The 20,829-nt window shown below is 45.0% G+C and overlaps 1 protein-coding gene across 1 annotated transcript; it reads right to left on the reverse strand.

Annotated features, from left to right (window-relative positions):
* Positions 1 to 763: 763 nt before the first annotated feature.
* Positions 764 to 19,881, reverse strand: LOC138957873 (uncharacterized). The gene is made up of 6 exons (XM_070328916.1): positions 18,935 to 19,881; positions 15,240 to 15,406; positions 12,541 to 12,679; positions 9,744 to 9,884; positions 7,543 to 7,713; positions 764 to 4,169 (listed from the first exon to the last, which is right to left on the reverse strand). The coding sequence occupies exons 1-6, from the start codon at positions 19,127 to 19,129 to the stop codon at positions 3,120 to 3,122; spliced, it is 1,863 nt and encodes a 620-aa protein (XP_070185017.1). The 5' UTR covers positions 19,130 to 19,881; the 3' UTR covers positions 764 to 3,119.
* Positions 19,882 to 20,829: the final 948 nt, after the last annotated feature.

A 20,829-nucleotide genomic window follows, 5' to 3' on the forward strand; every position in this document is an offset into this window, starting at 1 on the left:
CTTTATAGCTTCCCCTGTGAATTGCTCTCTCTCTCTCTCTCTCTCTCTCTCTCTCTCTCTCTTCTCATTTAAATCGGGTTGCGTGTACATGTATACGCGTGGATTTACACGTGTGCGGGTGTAGTCTATATAAGCGTATATGTGTGTGTGTGTGTGTGTGTGTGTGTGTGTGTGTGTGTGTGTGTGTGTGTGTGTGTGTGTGTGTGTGTGTGTGTGTGTGTTTGTTTGTTCGTCTGCAGCCATTGTTGTTTTTGTATAGATATGTATTTAGACATGTTCCCCTACTAGTCACGCAAGGGTAACGCCGACTAGTGGTTTATTGGTTTTAAATATATATGTGTGGTCTGCAGATTGATTGGTTTTATGAGTGTGTGTTAACTGTTGGATCAGTATTTTCCTTTGTGTGTACATACTATACCTTGCTTTTTACCCTTAGTCTTAGATATTTTTGTTTACCTATGGCTTTCGTGTCGGTGTGTTTTTTGGTTTTTTGCTCGTACTCATAAACTAGTTTGCTATGTTTTTGTTGTTATCAAGATTTGTTCATTCGTCCTTTTACCCCTTTTATGAATGATGCAGAAATTGTTGTTTTACCTTGTCTATAAGGCTTTTATTAGCTAATGACAATAAAGTGTCAAAGCGTCAAAGCGTCTCTCTCTCTCTCTCTCTCTCTCACACACACACACACACACACACAAAACACACACACACACAAAACACACACACGGAAGCACTCACAACAATGTTAATGAAGAAGAAATAATTATCTTCCAAGCAGATCAACTTCTTCTCTCTCTCGTTTCATTAGACTGAGATCCACAAATAAGTCCGTTTGAATTTCATTAATTTTTATGCACTTGCATAGTTTTCTAAATTATATCATAATTTTCCCCAAAATTATCAGATCTACCTACGTCAATAATTCATTATAAAGCAGACACAGGCAGGATTAACCCAGTTTAATCAGTCGACCTCTCAGAAAGTAGATGGTCAAAAACGTGCAACCGTCAAACTGATTTTTCTTCCCAACCACAAATGTGGAACAGTATTGATGAAACATAGGACTCGAACGAAGAAAATAGCTAGACAGTGGAACCACCCTTTTAAGAACCCCCAAATCTAAGACTCCATCCGATCCCATTTAAGACAATGTTTTCTCAGATTTTCTAATCATAACCTCTGTAAATTTACCTCCTTTTTACAAGTCAAGTTTTGACTAAATGTTTTAACATAGAGGGGGAATCGAGACGAGGGTCGTGGTGTGTGTGTGTGTGTGTGTGTGTAGTGTCTGTGCGTATGTGTGTGCAGAGCGATTCAGAGTAAACTACTGGACCGATCTTTACGAAATTTGACATGAGAGTTCCTGGGAATGATATCCCCGGACGGTTTTTTTCCTTTTTTCGATAAATACCTTTGATGACGTCATATCCGGATTTTTGTAAAAGTTGAGGCGGCACTGTCACACTCTCATTTTTCAATCAAATTGATTGACATTTTGGCAAAGCAATTTTCGACAAAGGCCGGACTTTGGTATTGCATTTCAGCTTGGTGGCTTAACAACTAATGAATGAGTTTGGTCATTAAATATCGGAAACTTGTCATCAAAATTATTTTTTTATTAAACGATCCAAAAATAATTTCATCTTATTTTTCGTCATTTTCTGATTCCAAAAACATATACATATGTCATAATTATTTGGATTACAAACAAGCTCTGAAAATTACAAATAGGAAAATTATGATTAAAATTAATTTTCCGAAATCGATTTAAAAACAATTTCATCTTATTCCTTGTCGGTTCCTGATTCCAAAAACATGTAGATATGATATGTTTGGATTAAAAACAAACTCAGTAAGCTAAAAAGAATAGACATACAGAAAAGCGTGTTATCCTGCTCAGCGCGACCACTACCGCACTATTCTGCATGGCTTGTTGATTTCACTGCCTTTGCCACGAGCGGTGGACTGACGAAACTACGAGTATGTGGTCTTGGTGAAAAAAGCTGTGCGTTCAGTTTCATTCTGTGAGTTCGACAGCTTGACTAAATGTTGTATGTGGTCTTGGTGAAAAAGGCTGTGCGTTCAGTTTCATTATGCGAGTTCGACAGCTTGACTAAATGTTGTTATTTCGCCTTACGCGACTTGTTAAAGGCTGACATAGTCCTATTTAATTAGTTTAATTACTTCCAGGGCTTTTCCCATCGTTGCGGGGATGTATAAATTAAGCTTCCTGCAAAGTTTTAGGTTTGAAGTCCTTACCAATTACGAGAAATAATTAATTCTTTATTGCATTGTTTAGCAACAGTTCTCCAGGACTTGGGCTATTTTTAGACCGTTGACGTCACTTCGTGACGTTTCGTAAACCAAAGATGGCGTTTGAGACTGTTCTGTTTACATTCGACACTATCAACACCACTTTGCAATACTGAAATAATTTTTTCTGTGTTCGAAAGCTACAGCCAATCGTTATTATATCCCCTTAGGTACAGTTTTATAACATTATTGGCACATGTAAACAATATGAATTAATTAATGAACGCTACGAATATGGCAGCCTTTAAGAACTTATTTTCTCAGAATCTGGGAGGTCTTAAGAGACTGTGCGAGAATGCAAAAACTTTCTTGAAAATTTCAAAAACGAAATCTAACAAAATTAACTTGACAAAGCTTCTCTTGGGTTGACGGACTTGCGAGGAGGTACCTGCGTGTGGGCATCAGTGTACGTCTGTCTGTCTCAGTGTCTGTCTGTCGGATTGTTCGTCTATGTGGCGCGTTTGTCTGCTTGTTTATATGCACCTGTAAGTGTGCACATTGGCTTCCGTGTGTGTGCGTGTGTTTTAGTGTGTGTGTGCCGTGTGTGTGTTTTAGTGTGTTTTAGTGTGTGTGTGTGTGTGTGTGTGTGTGTGTGTGTGTGTGTGTGTGAGTTAGGGTCTGTATTTGTGTCATGTTGATCAAGCAGATCGACACGTGACATGGTGAGGATGTGGCTTATCTCATCATAACAACCAAGGGCCGAGGTCTTGACGTATGCTAAGCATATGCGCAGTCTACGAATAGCGCAACCTTTTTCATTTGCGAAATCGACAAGACCCCGGCTCCAAGTTGATATGCCCAGTACGCTACGAGTATAGAGTGCTGTGGGGCTCCAGCAGTTCCATCATAACGTCCGGGGCCTGAGTGTTGTGTCTGGACACACACTGCCTGAAGAACGCGAAGCTCGTCCCGTACAGCTTCTGCCAATCATCCGCCACCACGCCCCTTGGCTCCGCCCCGTTGGCGCTCACGTGATCCACGTCAGACTTCCCGTCAGCCACCCACATTGACGTCACTACCGCCACAGGCCAGCCCAGCGAGGAGGGGACCCAGCGTTTGTGGTTGACGATGGCGCGGACCCCGTACGACCCTGTGCGCACCAACACCTCACTCAGGGACAAGTCCTTGTAGGTTACTGTCAACTTCTGAGCCCACGGGTCGATGTCCACTTTGTAAACGGGGGCGGCAGGTTCAGCTGCGAAAGGGTCGGACGGACCGACGACGACGCTGGTCCCGTAGGGCGGAGAGCGAGAGGCGTACAAGGATTGAGGTTTCAGCCGCACGGTGCCGTCTTGGTCCAGACGGAAAATCTCCTCGAAGTCTTCAGCCCAGGACAGCCTCTTCAGCACCGTGATGGCGTGAGTCTCGTACCAGCTGGCGCCGTTGTCAGGGCGGAACAGAATCATCCCGCCCCCCAGACCGGCAGGGAGACGCGTCACGGCTTGTATGACGGTCTGGTTATCCCGGTACACCTCTCTCGCCTCCTCCCCCGAGGGAAGCACGTCCAGCCTGAGGTACTCGGCGTGCAGAGTGTGGGAGATGTCGTGGACAACCGTCAGCACCAACTCCACGTCACCGCCGCTCGTCAGAACATCGGGGTCCACGTCCCACGACACCTCGTTGTCGTCCGTGGAGGGGTCAGTGGCCTTCTGCACGGGGACAGAGTGCGAGCCGTTGACCGCCAGTATCACGTGCACGATGCCCACGTCAGGCGAAGTACGGCGGAACTTGAGCCTCAGCACCGCCCCTGGTAGCGTGGAGGTCAGGGCCACGGTGGCGAAGTTGACGATCAGTTGCGTGTTGCGAGCAAATTCGTTGCCGCTGAAGGCTAGAGTAATTTTGTCCTGATACTGCATCTGGAGAGAAAAAACCCACCCCCACTGAGATAAATCAGTGTACTCGTAAATTACTGTCGGAAAGAGTTGGTGTTAGGATAAGATAAGATAAGATAAGATTTCATATCGTCCTGTGAGGTAACCCTCATGGAAATTCGGGCTGCTTTCTCCCTGGGGAAAGCGAGCTGCCATACAGAATACGGCGCTGCCCTTTTTTTTCTCCATGCATGCGTGTATTCATGTTTCCGAGCCCTGAGACTTTCGCTGTGAACTTGGGTTCTTTGCGTGCACACGGGGGTGTTCGGACACCAAGGACAGTCTGCACAAAGTGGACTCTGGGAAATAAATCCCTCGCCGAACATGGGGATCAAACCCACACCGATAGTGACAACTGGTTTTGAGGCCAGCGACGCTACCGACTGAGCTATTTTTTCGTTATGATTATAAATGTAAACGAGAGCAGCTGGGACAAAGCAAGGCTCCACGAGTTCAGCATGCAAGGAATGAAGAAGGGGACCCCTCGAGTATGCCTTTAGAACAAATATATTCTCGTCAGAATCGGTACAAGAATCAAAGCTGGCCAAGAATGGTTAGTTAATAGAACCTTTAACTTTTAACAAAATAAAATATTCACTAGTACACCGGCCCAATGGTCTTTATAAAATCAGCAGGGTCCTTCTGTTACACAACTTCCACGGTTCTGCCCACCTCTGGCAAAAGACAGTAAGTTCAAAAAACACGTTTTGAGAAAAACGCGTTTTTCTGTTCCGATCTATGTATTTAAAACAAAGACATTCTGGATTAAAGTTTTACTGCAAGTAAGCGTCTGCATGCATTCTGCATTTCTTGCTTTAGTTTCTTTCAATAATGGTGGTTCAATTAAAAACACTATGAAAAAATTAGTGGACTTACTGTGTTCTGCCTAGGTTTTCCTGGGTTGTCTATGCCTGTACTGATGATAATAATAACAAAAACATTCTTCTATAGTGCTGTTCCCCGACAGATAACAGCCTCATGGCGCTTTACAAAACAAATCAAACAACAAACAACAGGCATACTGTATTATAAAACTACATTAGGACTTTTAAACCCCAAACAATTCATCATACAATACAAGCATTAAAGCTGTGGTCTATTTATGACTATCCGGGGCTACGAGTTTGAAAAGAAGGTGAAAATCATGTACAGAATTCTGTACAGCAAACGCTAACCGAAACCCCATCTATACGGCGTGTATGACCTTGAGAGCTTCAGTCAACGCTTGAATTTTGCAGTGGTAACATCCGGTTTGCTCTCTCAGAGCTGGGCATACCTTGTCAAGAAGGATCGAGCAGAAAAAATAAACGACTTGGAAGGGATTCGAACTCAAGGCCTCGGGTCCTCAAAATGTCGGGGCCGATGTCTTACAAGATACAAGATACAAGATACAAGATATTATTCACCAATTTTGCAAAAGGATTTCATCTTGGCACGGCACGGTAAAAATAAAATAAAAACCAACCAGACACATATGCAGACACACATCACCATGCATGCATACATACGTACATTACACTGTCATGCACACACAGACACAACTCACACACTCACACACACACACACACACACACACACACACACACACACCGCTAGGCCACACCAGTGTTGTCAAAGATGGAAAAACATTTTTTTTATATCATTCTACGCTTGAACTACCATTCATGCGTTGCAAAAACGTAAAAATTGCCCTTCAAATTTGCCTTTATTTGCAAACATGTTTCACGGAATCGCAGTACATGTTTACACCGTCATGCTACAGGACATTCGCGCCTTGCAAACAGCTGCGATATCTCTATTTACAACATGCAAAAAAAATGACAAGAAGAGTATTTGAATCTCTCCAAAGCTCTGTGAAGTTGAAAACAGACATCAAAGAAATAGTTATACATGTATTCACTTCTGAACAGTGGGCGGATAGATATATAAATCATGCTGCTTCAAGAATAACATAACATGAATTCATATCAATGTTTTTCCTTCTGTTTCTCAATTGGCGCAGTAGCCTAGTGGTTAGGACATCAGACACGAAGTCTCGAGGTCGAGAGTTCGAATCTTCGCCGGGGCGTTTATTTTTTCCCCTTGATCTCTCTTGAAGATTAAAATATGATCAGTCTTGAGAGAGCAAACCGCACAATTCAAGCGTTGACTGCATCTTGAACACACGGAACGATCCAAGGGGGGCAATCTCAGTCATCTGAAAGAGGGAAATCCAAACGCAATCCGCCTTGTTCGATTTTATGGGCTTGGACGATAGAGAAAAATAAGAAAAGCAAAAGCTGGAGTCCAGTCTGGACGAAACTGCTATCAAGAACGCAGAATTGATTTTTTCTGAGTTTTTTTTTTTTTTTAGCCGTAAGCGCCATTTCTCATTTCGAATTTCTCATAACTGCTGTTCACAATGCGGCCGCAGTGAAACCAACAAAGGGGCCTCACTCTGGAAGAGTTTCCTGCTCCGATAAACATGGCGCTTACGGCTAAAAAAAAACTCAGAAAAAATCAATTCTGCGTTCTTGATAGCAGTTTCGTCCAGACTGGACTCCAGCTTTTGCTTTTCTTATTTTTCTCTATCGTCCAAGCCCATAAAATCGAACAAGGCGGATTGCGTTTGGATTTCCCTCTTTCAGATGACTGAGATTGCCCCCCTTGGATCGTTCCGTGTCAAGGCCAGTTACACGGTACTGGCCGTGTGTTCAAGATGGCGTTGACTGAAGCTCTCAAGGTCATACACGCCGTATAAGGTGGGGTTTCGGGTAGCGCGGTTTGCTGTACAGAATTCTGTACCTGATTTTCATCCCGGTCTTTTTAACCTTGTAGGCCCGGAAAGTCATAAATAGACCACAGCTTTAATAGTGAACATTTTATAAACAACAACCAGATACATATGATACTCTGGGCAGAGCAAGACAGCAACTACAGTGTAGCCTGTGCGTAGTTCTTATTTCCACTAATGCACTGATGTCACGTCAGACATACAGTTTTCCTGGTTAAGCGCGTGCATGTAACTTATCACGCAGTTGAGGAAAACAAAACAGCACGTGATTCATTGAGGTGTTCGAGCATACATCGAATCACGTTGCTGCTTATTAAAAATGGAGGTTACAGATGAGCTTCTAGGCCGCCCTTAACTGAGCCCGAAGTTGCCTTCGCGAAGACTTCGCAAAGTCTGTTTGACCAAAAGGTCAGCGCCAAAGCTTGGTGCAGTGAGCTTCGTATAGCACACTTCGCTAAGTCTGTTTGACCAAAAAGTCAGCGCCAAAGCTTGGTGCAGTGAGCTTCGTATAGCAGACTTCGCTAAGACAACTAATATAAGGCTTAACAAATTAGATTTTGTAAATCTCATAGTGTAGTGACTTACATTTTCAGCAGATGTGATGAGGTCAAAGTTGTTGAAGAGCCAGACGACCTTGCCCTTGCCGGACCCCTGACAGCCCATGAAGTCCTCCTGGCGACTGTCCAGCAACGTGTGGTAGAGTGGCGAGTGAGCGGTCAGTCTGTAGCTGCCCAGTCCGGGGTGGTGCACCTCGACCTAAAGCACACACACGAAAGGTAAATTAATCACAGAGACCAAAGATGGCTGGTTTTGGTTTTCCAGTTTACATTCGTTCAACCTATTTGGCTAGGCGGTGCTGGCTTAGGCAAAGGCTGGTTTTGCGGTTTAAACATTCTTTCAACCTATTTGGTTAAAGCCCCAGTATGTCTCAAATGGTTTACAGAACGATTTAAATCTTCTCCTGTGAAAAAAACAGTTCTAACCTTATCGAACACACTTGCATTAGCATTTAATAGCATTAAAAGAAACAGTTCGTTTGAATGGCTATTTAGCTCGCGTAAACCACACACCAGTTTTCGTGGTTTATCTAACCCTTGAGCCATCGTGAATCCGTGTGACCCACTTTCCTTTTTTTCACAATTTAGTCGTCAGTTTGTGATTTCAATGCGACTCGCTGTTTCTGCAATAGCACGTTATTGTGTACCTCTGAATCTAAAACGCAACAAACGGCTGCGAGTCACACGGACTTATCGGCAGCAGTTGACTTCCGACAAGCAAGCGCTATGCAGAACATTCGTCATCTTGAACACACGGCCAGTACCGTGTAACTGGCCTTGACACGGAACGATCCAAGGGGGGCAATCTCAGTCATCTGAAAGAGGGAAATCCAAACGCAATCCGCCTTGTTCGATTTTATGGGCTTGGCCGATAGAGAAAAATAAGAAAAGCAAAAGCTGGAGTCCAGTCTGGACGAAACTGCTATCAAGAACGCAGAATCGATTTTTTTCTGATTTTTTTTAGCCGTAAGCGCCATGTTTATCGGAGCAGGAAACTCTTCCAGAGTGAGGCCCCTTTGTTGGTTTCACTGCGGCCGCATTGTGAACAGCAGTTATGAGAAATTCGAAATGAGAAATGGCGCTTACGGCTAAAAAAAAACCTCAGAAAAAATCAATTCTGCGTTCTTGATAGCAGTTTCGTCCAGACTGGACTCCAGCTTTTGCTTTTCTTATTTTTCTCTATCGTCCAAGCCCATAAAATCGAACAAGGCGGATTGCGTTTGGATTTCCCTCTTTCAGATGACTGAGATTGCCCCCCTTGGATCGTTCCGTGTCAAGGCCAGTTACACGGTACTGGCCGTGTGTTCAAGATGAACATTCGTCTGCTACAAGAAACACGACCTTGCGCGACACGCTTCCGGGCTGGCTTTTTTAAAACTTTCAAAACTTCGAATTGTACTGATCTTGTCTTGGTGAAAGAATAATTCTTTTATAATTTAAGAATGTTTGTGTTACAAGCTGTCAATTTATTACTAAGATTGTAAAAGTTAGTTCCAGCGCCAAAACGAGTCGGCGATTGTGTTACTCAGACAATCCGGCTGGCCAGGCAAAAATAAATTCTTTAAAAAATGCTCGCTCTTTACGGAGAGCACCTAGGATTTTCTCAATCGGTGAGTGTTTAAACGAAAGGGTGTTTGTACTGAGTGTAAAAGCCTGACAGTGTATGTGACCAGAAACTGATGGTTTACGGGAAGCTGACTGTGCAGAGGCAAAAGACAGATGGCCATAGAAGTGTTGGAATACAGTGATACTTTGAACAAGCTTGGCCAAACATCGATTCGAGTCTCTGAAGTGTTAATACTAGTGTGTCTGTGTTTTAATCTGTTTGTTTACTGTATGTTTATCTCTCAGTGTGTCTATTTGTGTGGCCGCTGTGTCTATATTTTGTTACTGTCGAGTCTGACTGCGTGACAAACATACATAAGATACGATAAGCAAGAGAGCAACAGACAGGCAGAAAAATCATCATGATCATCATCATCATCATCATCATCATCATCATCATCATCATCATCATCATCATCATCATCAGTCCCCTGACCTGCACAGTCGTAGGGGGGACGTGAGGGCAGAAGAGGCAGAAACCCTTCTCCGGGCTGTTGGGGGCCGTCGACAGAAGGGCAGGAAAGCTCAGGAAACACAGACAGGTACGCAGGCACACAGACACATCTTTACCGCCAAGAAACTCGACTAAAGCTCTTACAGAGACACATTGTATTTAAAGCTTACTTTGACGTTTCGTTCCTCTGCACACGCCGTCCGTCGACTCCTCTGTTGCAGGTATCCAGAGGGCAGCGTGTCGGACACCAGGGTGGGCTTGTAGTTGATGGAGTCGTCACAGTACGCTGTGCACTTCAGTAGCCGCTCGTCCTGCACGTCAAACATACATCATATCATATCGGTCATACCATATTATATCATATTGTATCCTATCATATTATATCATATGTCGGACACCAGGGTGGCCTTGTAGTTGATGGAGTCGTCACAGTACGCTGTGCACTTCAGTAACCGCTCGTTCTGCATGTGAAACATACATCGTATCGTATCGTATCGTATCGTATCGTATCGTATCGTATCGTACCGTACCGTATCGTATCGTATCGTATCATATACTCAAAGGAAAAAGTTAGGGACCGCCCTTGAAAAAACCAGCTGACTTCATCTGTGCCAAACTCCTTGTTCCTAAGTTTATAAAACCAAATGGCTGTCAGGCCGTACACACCAGTGGGTGAGCAATGCAAACTTGCTCGGGATGCACGGAGGCCTGGCTAGGGCACGAGACAGAAACTGCCAAACTGCAAAAAGTGGACCATTTTACGCTGGCGCGTGGGCAAGCCTGGGCGGGAAAGATGAACAATTCGTTTTGCACGTGCAGGGGGGATGTGTTGAGAGTGAACTGATGTCACCAGTTAGGCTTTATAGCCCCGCGATTTTCTGCTAGCCACCATCTTCTCACTATGCATCCCAGACGAAAGGTGACCACCTTCAACAAAGCCCGGGCCATCGCATGGCTGCAAGACGGCGTAAGCAAGCGAGAAGCGGGCAGACGACTTGGAGTGTCCCATTCTGTCGTGTTCAGGCTGCATCAGAAGTTCCAGGCCACCAACAGCGTTCTGGAGAGGCCCTGGTCAGGACGGCCTAAGAAGACAACACAGCGAGAAGATCGCTTCATCAGAAGACAAGCTCTGCAGCAGCGAGGCACCACTGCAAACATCATCAGGGCCGCCAGCTGAGGATGGCAACAAACACCAACGTCAGCACAAAAACCATCCGCAAACGCCTGCACGAAGTTGGCCTGCGATCACGTCGTCCAGCTGTACGGCCACGACTGACAGCAGCTCATCGCCAGGCTCGTTTGGCGTTCTGTCACAACCATGCCAGGTGGACACACCAGCAATGGGCCGATGTGCTGTTCAGCGATGAGTCCCGCTTTAATCTGCACCATCATGACGGTCGGGCTCGTGTGTGGAGGCGTCGGGGTGAGCGGTACAACAACGGTCTGGTGCAGGAGAAGGTGGCCTTCGGCGGGGGCTCTATCATGGTGTGGGGGGCCTTCAGTTTTCGACACAGAATCCCCCTCTATCACAGTGTTGGCAACCTGACGGGCCAGCGCTACAGAGATGAGATTGTCGCCCCTTTGGTTCTACCCGCTCTACAACAGATTGGTGTGCAGGCTGTGTTCCAGGACGATAACGCAACACCTCACAGAGCGAGGCTGGTCAACAACTTCATCCAGCAGGCTGGTGTCACCAGGATGAACTGGCCGGCCTGCAGCCCTGATTTCAACCCCATCGAGCACCTGTGGGATGAGCTGGACAGGCGAGTGAGGAACAACCACCCACCCCCAAGGAATCTGCAGCAACTGCTTCAGTTCCTGCAAATTGAATTGCAGGACATTCCTCAGGCCTTCTGCAGGAAGCTGGAAAACTCGATGCGGAACAGGACTGCAGAAGGCATCGCAAAACGCGGCGGACACACCCATTACTGAACTGTTCGGAACTTGCAAATTTTGTTTTCGACCCCCATGTTGTTTCAGAGCTTGTTGACACGTAATGCGTGAATGAAATGTCACCATATTTTGGAAAAGGATCGCAGAGATAATGAATTAAACATGTTACAAATTTGATTCAATTTTGTTGGGTGGTTTGGAAGCTGTGTTTGTTTGCGTAAGTGGTCCCTAACTTTTTCCTATGAGTGTATCACACATATGTTTGACACTATAAGGGCGAGCTTGTACTTCATTGAGTCGTCACAGCACTCAAGTAGCTGCTCGTCCTGCACATGAAACAGGTCCACAAATACTCGGCCTGTCTTACATAAAAATGAATGTGCACGTCAGTCAATGAAGCTGTGTCACATCAGTGAGAGATGAATCGATGAACAAATTTAGAGCCGCCGACCCCGACTCCAATCCGGCAAAGTCGAGTCTATCATTTAAATTCAATACTTGAGGCATAGAGCACTGCACTAGTGATACTCGGGTCATGGATTCGAATGCAGGCCGGGACGGACACGGGTCAACTTCATGTGCAGATGCAGAGCTGGTATCAATGTCCCATCCCCGTGTCACCGCTGTGGCAGTCGTTTTGTCAGAAATGTGCAGGTGACTGATTGCATCTGCTAACGCACTCACCTGGGTAGCGCGGCTCTTGTGGCTGCTAGTTTTCTACTGGCAGGAAGCGATCCGAATCTCACAGCATTGGGATAATAAAGTAGAGTCGAACCTGTCAATACCGACCACCCAAGGGACGGACCAAACGCGATCGTTATAGACAGGTGGTGAATTATAAAGAAGAAAAACTTGGGAGTGGTCAATGTGGGCAGGGTGTCGTTATGGGCAGGTGGTTGTTGTGGGCAGGTGGTCGTTGTGGGCAGGTGGTTGTTGTGGGCAGGTGGTTGTTGTGGGCAGGTGGTTGTTGTGGGCAGGTGGTCGTTGTGGGCAGGTGGTTGGCACTGGCTGCAAGGGCAGGCTCGACTGTAATGAAGCATAACATTTTAAAGAAATGAAAAAGAAAACACCCACCTGTCCCTCGTCAGCAATGTGGATGGCGACGAAGTCGATCTCAATGCCGTAGCGGTCAGTGGAGGGGAAGGCCAGCTCCAACTTGTGCTTGCCCGCCAACACCGCCACTGCCCCGCCTATCTCGCCCGAGTCCTCGAACCTGGCACAAATAAAATTACGTTTCCATTCAAAACTTGAAAAGGCAAACGACCGTGAACGACTGAACAAACCAAGACTTCTCTTCTTGACCCTGTATTCCAAAAGGAGCATCTCTGACGTCATAATATGCAAAACAGGTTGGAGAAGACGTCATAATGCGAGGCTTGACGTCACGTAAAACATCGTGTCACTTCTCCCAGGAACTGTCCGGGAATTTCGAAAAAGAAGTCTGTCTTGGTGACTTCGTCATATCAGCAAAAGGAAATGAATCGTAAGGCCACCGCCAGGCTGTTCATGTATCGGTGTCGGATATCATTAAATTAAGTCCTAAGTTGACTTTGAAGTCTTTTTACTGAAAATGTAGTGCCGAAGCTTCGTGCAGCGAGCTTCGTGAAGTAGACTCCAAAAGGTCGACTTCGCGCTGTTGAAATCAGGCTTAAGATTAGCGCTTAGAACTGTACCCACGGAATACGCGCTATATAAGCTTCATATTGATTGATTGAAGATGAAGAAAAAAAAGAAAGAGGTATTAGAAACACAAAGAAACACAGACAGACTGACAGACACACAGACCAAACACAGACAGACTGACAGACACACAGACCAAACACAGACAGACTGACAGACACACAGACTGACAGACACACAGACTGACAGACACACAGACTGACAGACACACAGACTGACAGACACACAGACTGAACACACACAGACTGACAGACACACAGACTGACAGACACACAGACTGACAGACACACAGACTGACAGACACACAGACTGACAGACACACAGACTGACAGACACACAGACTGACAGACACACAGACTGACAGACACACAGACTGACAGACACACAGACTGACAGACACACAGACTGACAGACACACAGACTGACAGACACACAGACTGACACACAGACAGACTGACAGACACACAGACTGACAGACACACAGACCAAACACAGACAGACTGACAGACACACAGACCAAACACAGACAGACTGACAGACACACAGACTGACAGACACACAGACTGACAGACACACAGACTGACAGACACACAGACTGACAGACACACAGACTGACAGACACACAGACTGACAGACACACAGACTGACAGACACACAGACTGACAGACACACAGACTGACAGACACACAGACTGACAGACACACAGACTGACAGACACACAGACTGACAGACACACAGACTGACAGACACACAGACTGACAGACACACAGACTGACAGACACACAGACTGACAGACACACAGACTGACAGACACACAGACTGACAGACACACAGACTGACAGACACACAGACTGACAGACACACAGACTGACAGACACACAGACTGACAGACACACAGACTGACAGACACACAGACTGACAGACACACAGACTGACAGACACACAGACTGACAGACACACAGACTGACAGACACACAGACTGACAGACACACAGACTGACAGACACACAGACTGACAGACACACAGACTGACACACACACAGACTGACAGACACACAGACTGACAGACACACAGACTGACAGACACACAGACTGACAGACACACAGACTGACAGACACACAGACTGACAGACACACAGACTGACAGACACACAGACTGACAGACACACAGACTGACAGACACACAGACTGACAGACACACAGACTGACAGACACACAGACTGACAGACACACAGACTGACAGACACACAGACTGACAGACACACAGACTGACAGACACACAGACTGACAGACACACAGACTGACAGACACACAGACTGACAGACACACAGACTGACAGACACACAGACTGACAGACACACAGACTGACAGACACACAGACTGACAGACACACAGACTGACAGACACACAGACTGACAGACACACAGACTGACAGACACACAGACTGACAGACACACAGACTGACAGACACACAGACTGACAGACACACAGACTGACAGACACACAGACTGACAGACACACAGACTGACAGACACACAGACTGACAGACACACAGACTGACAGACACACAGACTGACAGACACACAGACTGACAGACACACAGACTGACAGACACACAGACCAAACACAGACAGACTGACAGACACACAGACCAAACACAGACAGACTGACAGACACACAGACCAAACACAGACAGACTGACAGACACACAGACCAAACACACACAGACTGACAGACACACAGACCAAACACACACAGACTGACAGACACACAGACTGACAGACACACAGACTGACAGACACACAGACTGACAGACACACAGACTGACAGACACACAGACTGACAGACACACAGACTGACAGACACACAGACTGACAGACACACAGACTGACACACACACAGACTGACAGACACACAGACTGACAGACACACAGACTGACAGACACACAGACTGACAGACACACAGACTGACAGACACACAGACTGACAGACACACAGACCAAACACAGACAGACTGACAGACACACAGACCAAACACAGACTGACAGACACACAGACCAAACACAGACAGTGAGAGCGCAGCACGTGACTCACTCGTTCCACTCATCAAGAGGTGACGTCTTGCGTAATGACGTCAGCGTGCCCAGCTTCTGGCCGTCCAGTGTGACGTCAACAAAGTCCTCGCCGCCGTCGTTGGAGTAGCGGATATTGGACACGGTGATGGTGGTATCGGACTGCACGCAAAACTCCAAGGGAAATACCTGAAAAATAATAAAGCAATCACACTTTTGATGGTTTTGAGGAAAACTTTCAGATAGGCCTAAATGCAAACCGATCTGTGGGCGGAGAAAAAAGGGGTTAAAGTCTATTGAAAAAAAAGTGTAAATGCATTCATGCGTCGGGCCATAGACCAAAATGGTCTATGGTCGGGCTAATGTACTACGATAGTGTTTCGTACAACCATCTTTGTGTGTGTGTGGGTGTGTGTGTGTGTGTGAGAGAGAGACAGAGACGGAGACAGACAGACAGACAGACAGAGACAGAGACGGAGACAGACAGACAGACAGACAGACAGACAGAGACAGACAGACCGAGTGAGACAGAGCCAGAGACAGAGAGACAGACAGACAGACAGACAGACAGACAGACAGACAGACAGACAGACAGACAGACAGAGACAGACAGACAGACAGATAGACAGACAGAGACAGGGAAAGAGAAGGATAGAGAGAGATAGACAGACAGACGGACGGATGGACAAACAGACAGACAGATAGATAGACAGGCAGACAGAGACATGGACAGAGAGGGAACTTGAGAGACAGACAGACAGACAGACAGACGGACGGATGTACAAACAGACAGACAGACAGAGCATGTTGGAAGGAATGTGAGAGTGTTTGGTTGTTCAAAGCCACATTAATTAATTTCATTTAATTAAATGAAGGTCATCTAACGGGTGCTGTCAAACTACAGCACGGAGAGTAACGGGATCAATGACTGCGTTTCTCACTCACGCTACCCACTATTCTTCCAAACATATTTGCTAGAAAAGTTGAAGTGACTTCTGATGACAAATAAATTGTACACATATCTTCTCGGTCAGTGTGACGGTCCTTCAGCGTGCTTTCAAAACAAATCAAAAGTCATCTCCGGCTCCCGTTTCACTGTCCATTGTAGATGACAGGTAGTAAATTACGATGTATACAGGTGAGGGAAGTGACAGGTAGTATATTTGTACAGTTTTCCCCCAATTCTATCAGTTCGAAGCCCCCATTGGTGGGATTCACTTCTGAACAATATTGGTATAAACTGATTAGTCCTATTCATAAACATAAATTTTCAAGTATTGTGTATTGCTTTACTTATAAATTGTATATCAACAAGATGATTGAATCTAATTATTTATGTTTTATTGAAAAAACCTTAAATGAAATTGGTCTCTCTGGCCTTTGGACTTTTCAAGAAAATGTTCAATACTCAAGCGCATGGTTTAAAACGAAAGTAAAAAGAAGCTTGTATGACCAGTATATCCATAAATGGTTTACAGAAATTGGAACAAAAAATATGTTTTGGAATTATCGAATGTTTAAAGATATTTTTGCATGTGAAGACTATGTCACACACCTGCCATATCAGCAATGTGTTTCATTAACATCCCGAGGTCAGAAAGAACTTGCACCAAATGTGTATCACAAGACATAGGTGATGAATTCCATTATTTATTTGTCTGTGATTTTTTCAAAGAAGAAAGAGCTGAGTTGTTACCACCTTACTATTGGAAAAAACCTAATGCACTTAAATTTAAAAAGTTGTTTGCTACTAAGAAAAAGAAATTGCTAAAGAATATCTTGGACTTTATTAATAGAATTTGTAACAGTTTTTCATTATTTTTTTTTATTTTTTTTATTTACTATTCTAGTATATATTATGATTGTATTTATTGTTCAAAATGCCCCCAGGGGTCATGGACTAATAAAAACTTGTAAACTTGTAAACTTGACTATAAATCAAGTTCACACTGACACGTATGAAGATATTCTCAGCGCAACGTTCCCTTTCAGTGTTTCAGTGCCGAAGGTGTTGTTACTGAAAGGCAAACTTGCGAACGGTTTCAGGGTGGACTTCAGAGTGTGAGTGTGAGTGTGTGTGTGTGTGTGTGTGTGTGTGTGTGTGTGTGTGTGTGTGTGTGTGTGTGTGTGTGTGTGTGTGTGCGTGTGTGTGTGTGTGTGTGTGTGTGTGTGTGAGTGGTATTTCTGAGTGGTATTTCTGAGTGTGTGTGTGTGTGTGTGTGTGTGTGTGTGTGTGTGTGTGTGTGTGTGTGTGTGTGTGTGTGTCTATGTGTGTCTATGTGTGTTTGTGTGTGTGGTATTCCTGAGTGCGTGTGTGTGTGTGTGCCATGTGGTATTCCTGAGTGCGCGTGTGTGTGTCAATGTGTGTGTGTGTTCCTTTCTGTACTCCTTTTTATATTTAGTCAAGTTTTGACTAAATGTTTTAACATAGAGGGGGGAATCGAGACGAGGGTCGTGGTGTATGTGTGTGTGTGTGTGTGTGTGTGTGTGTGTGTTTGAGTGTGTGTGTGTGTGTGTGTCCGTGTGTGTGTGTGTGTAGAGCGATTCAGAGTAAACTACTGGACCGATCTTTATGAAAAAATTTTATGAGAGTTCCTGGGTATGATATCCCCAGATGTTTTTTTTCATTTTTTCGAAAAATGTCTTTGATGACGTCATATCCGGCATTTTGTAAAAGTTGAGGCGGCACTGTCACACCCTTATTTTTCAATCAAATTGATCGAAATTTTGGCCAAGCAATCTTCGACGAAGGCCGGACTTTGGGATTGCATTTCAGCTTGGAGGCTTACAAATTAATTAATGACATTGGTCATTAAAAATCTGAAAATTGTAATTACATTTGTTTTTATAAAACGATCCAAAATTACGTTTATCGTATTCTTCATCATTTTCTGATTCCAAAAACATATAAATATGTTATATTCGGATTAAAAACAAGCTCTGAAAATTAAAAATATAAAAATTATGATTAAAATTAAATTTCCGAAATCGATTTAAAAACAATTTCATCTTATTCCTTGTCCGTTCCTGATTCCAAAAACATATAGATATGATATGTTTGGATTAAAAACACATTCAGAGAGTTAAAAAGAATAGTCGGAGATATGAGCGTGCTATCCTCCTCAGCGCAACCGCTAGGTACGCGCTTTTCTGTTTTGTTAATTTCACAGCCTTTGCCACGAGCGGTGAACTGACGATGCTACGAGTGAGTGTACGGTCTTGCGGAAAAAATGCAATGCGTTCAGTTTCATTCTGTGAGTTCGACTGAACTTGACTAAATGTTGTATTTTCGCCTTACGCGACTTGTATGTCTTACTGTCTGTCTATCACTGCGATTGTAAGTAGTGTGTTCATTTTGGGAGAGGTCATAACGCACGCACTCAAACCCGGCACACACACAAACACACACTAATACACACACAAACACAGACATGCGTATGCACGCACGCACGCACACACGAATAGGCCGGGCCTGCACACACAAACACAGACATGCGTAGGCCTATGTACGCACGCACGCACGCTCGCACACACAAACACACTTACACACACACACACACACTCACCCACACACACACCCACACACGAATACACACACACTGAACACAGACATGCGTATGTACGCACGGCGCACACAAATACACTTACACACACACTCACCCACACACACACAAACGCACACACACACACACACACACACACACAGGAATCACTCACCTCATTCTGATAGAAGTGGACAGACCAGATACCAGAGGCGGTGGTACGTGGGAACGCCATACGGTCTGTCACATACTCTTCCGCTTCCAGCAAAAACGTGTCTCCCTTGACAACTGAAGCCAGTAACAGCATCAACAACACTGATGTTTGGCTCACCGCCAGGTACACTTTATTGTGGCACACCATTTTCAGCATATTGTTTTGTTTTTGTATGATTGTCTATGTTTCGGTTGCTTTGGTTTCACCAGTAACTCAAGTTGTTCCAGTACTTGTACTTGTACCAGTTCCAATTGTCTCAGCCGGTTGGAAGCGAAAGATCTGATGAGAGTGTTGCCCCCGAGTAAATTGGGGTGGTTCTTCTGCCAACTGAATACAACCAGTTCCAATCGTCTCAGCCTGTGAGCAGAATATTTGGCCAGAAAATATTGTTTCGTTTTTGTATGAGTATCTGTGTATATCGGTGTCTGCCCCAGAGTAATCAGTGAGAATGATAGTGCTGCCGATTCAACACAACCAGTTCTAAACCAGCCGTTCCAGGAAACAGAGAACGAACTTTATCTCTTTTTCGCCATCACTGAATAATTACCTTTAACAACGATGCAAGCGACGCAGGAACAGCAGAACACCAAGCTGTCTACCTAACAAAAAAATATTACAAAAATAAAAATTGTTCACATGCGGCCACAAGGTTGTTGTTTGTAGTAGGTGTGATCAACAAGACTGTCCTGCTCACTACGTTTGCGACTCTCCCTTTGTCAACGGATGTCCGCGTCATTTTCCGGTGACAAACGCAAGCCGGCCATTGCCGTTCAATGTTGATACCCTGTGCAGACAACTAAAGCGCCGGACACTGTGACAAATCACCCAGGATGCACTCCTTGCGTTTGTCACTTTTAAGTACGACTAGTTCAACTGAGTTCGTACAATACAGAACAATCGTGTAGGCATAGACAGTCTACTGCCCTTGAGTGGGTGTTATGTCCCAATTTAAAAGCTCCCTGCATTTTTACCCAACTAATTAATCATCTTTTATCCTACGTACACGAATAACGTCATTTTGTGAGGTGTGACATCAGTCACGCGCGGCAGACAATACATTTGACAGTTGCAGAGTGTACGAGCGTGTTGCACCTATAGGCCCTATAGTTTCGTTTTGACAGAAATTACCCCCAGGAAATTCAGAATGCAAATGTGTCTGTCAAGTTTGTCTCGTCTAGGATGAATTTGCTGGGATGATTTTCCCATTACCCATGATAAACATGTTGGAATTACATTTTTTGCTTTTTACTGCAGGTTACTTCCGGCGGGAAGGGGAGGGGGCGTCGGTTTTTAAAGGAATAGTCGTGTCTAAATAAAAAGATCTCATCTCGCCCCATAAGCTACCGCACATTTCGGTTTGGGTGTGTATGTCATTGTCACAATATTACCAGAAATACCTGATGAAAATGTGTTTTTAACTTGAGAGACCACCGGCCATATAAACCATCTGTCTTCACACGTGTGTATATCATTTAAATAAGGTCAGGTCAAACTTCAGTCTGGCAGGGACCCAAATATATGACTGATCTTTGATTTGCAAGATAATGCTGCATGACGGTTGTGTGAGTGTTTGTGTGTACGGTGTTGGGGGTTCTGTCAGTTCCGTTGCAGAGTGTGTATTTGTCGACCGGTCTCTTTGTGCCTGAGCGTGCAGGACTGGGTGGGGTGGGACCGAGGCCGCGCGCGCACGTGTGTCATGGTCTGTCTCGACCAGGCCAATACAACCGACCACACGGAACACTGACATTTCTCACAAAGCCAGACTTTTCTCATTCGACCTCCTGTCAGTTTATACAACACACACCATCACACACACACGCGCGCATTCACACACGCGCGCATTCACACACACACGC

Source organism: Littorina saxatilis, linkage group LG2, assembly GCF_037325665.1.
Source record: "Littorina saxatilis isolate snail1 linkage group LG2, US_GU_Lsax_2.0, whole genome shotgun sequence".
In the NCBI taxonomy this organism is placed as follows: Eukaryota; Metazoa; Mollusca; class Gastropoda; order Littorinimorpha; family Littorinidae; genus Littorina; species Littorina saxatilis.

Bases quoted from the DNA above. Each gene is read 5' to 3' on its own strand.
- LOC138957873 (XM_070328916.1), bottom strand. From the start codon at position 19,129: ATGCTGAAAATGGTGTGCCACAATAAAGTGTACCTGGCGGTGAGCCAA. The intron at 12,680-15,239 runs GTGAGTCACGTG...TATTTGTGCCAG, and splicing joins CCTCTTGATGAGTGGAACGA to GTTCGAGGACTCGGGCGAGA. The intron at 7,714-9,743 runs GTAAGCTTTAAA...TGTGTGCTTTAG, and splicing joins CAGAGGAACGAAACGTCAAA to GTCGAGGTGCACCACCCCGG.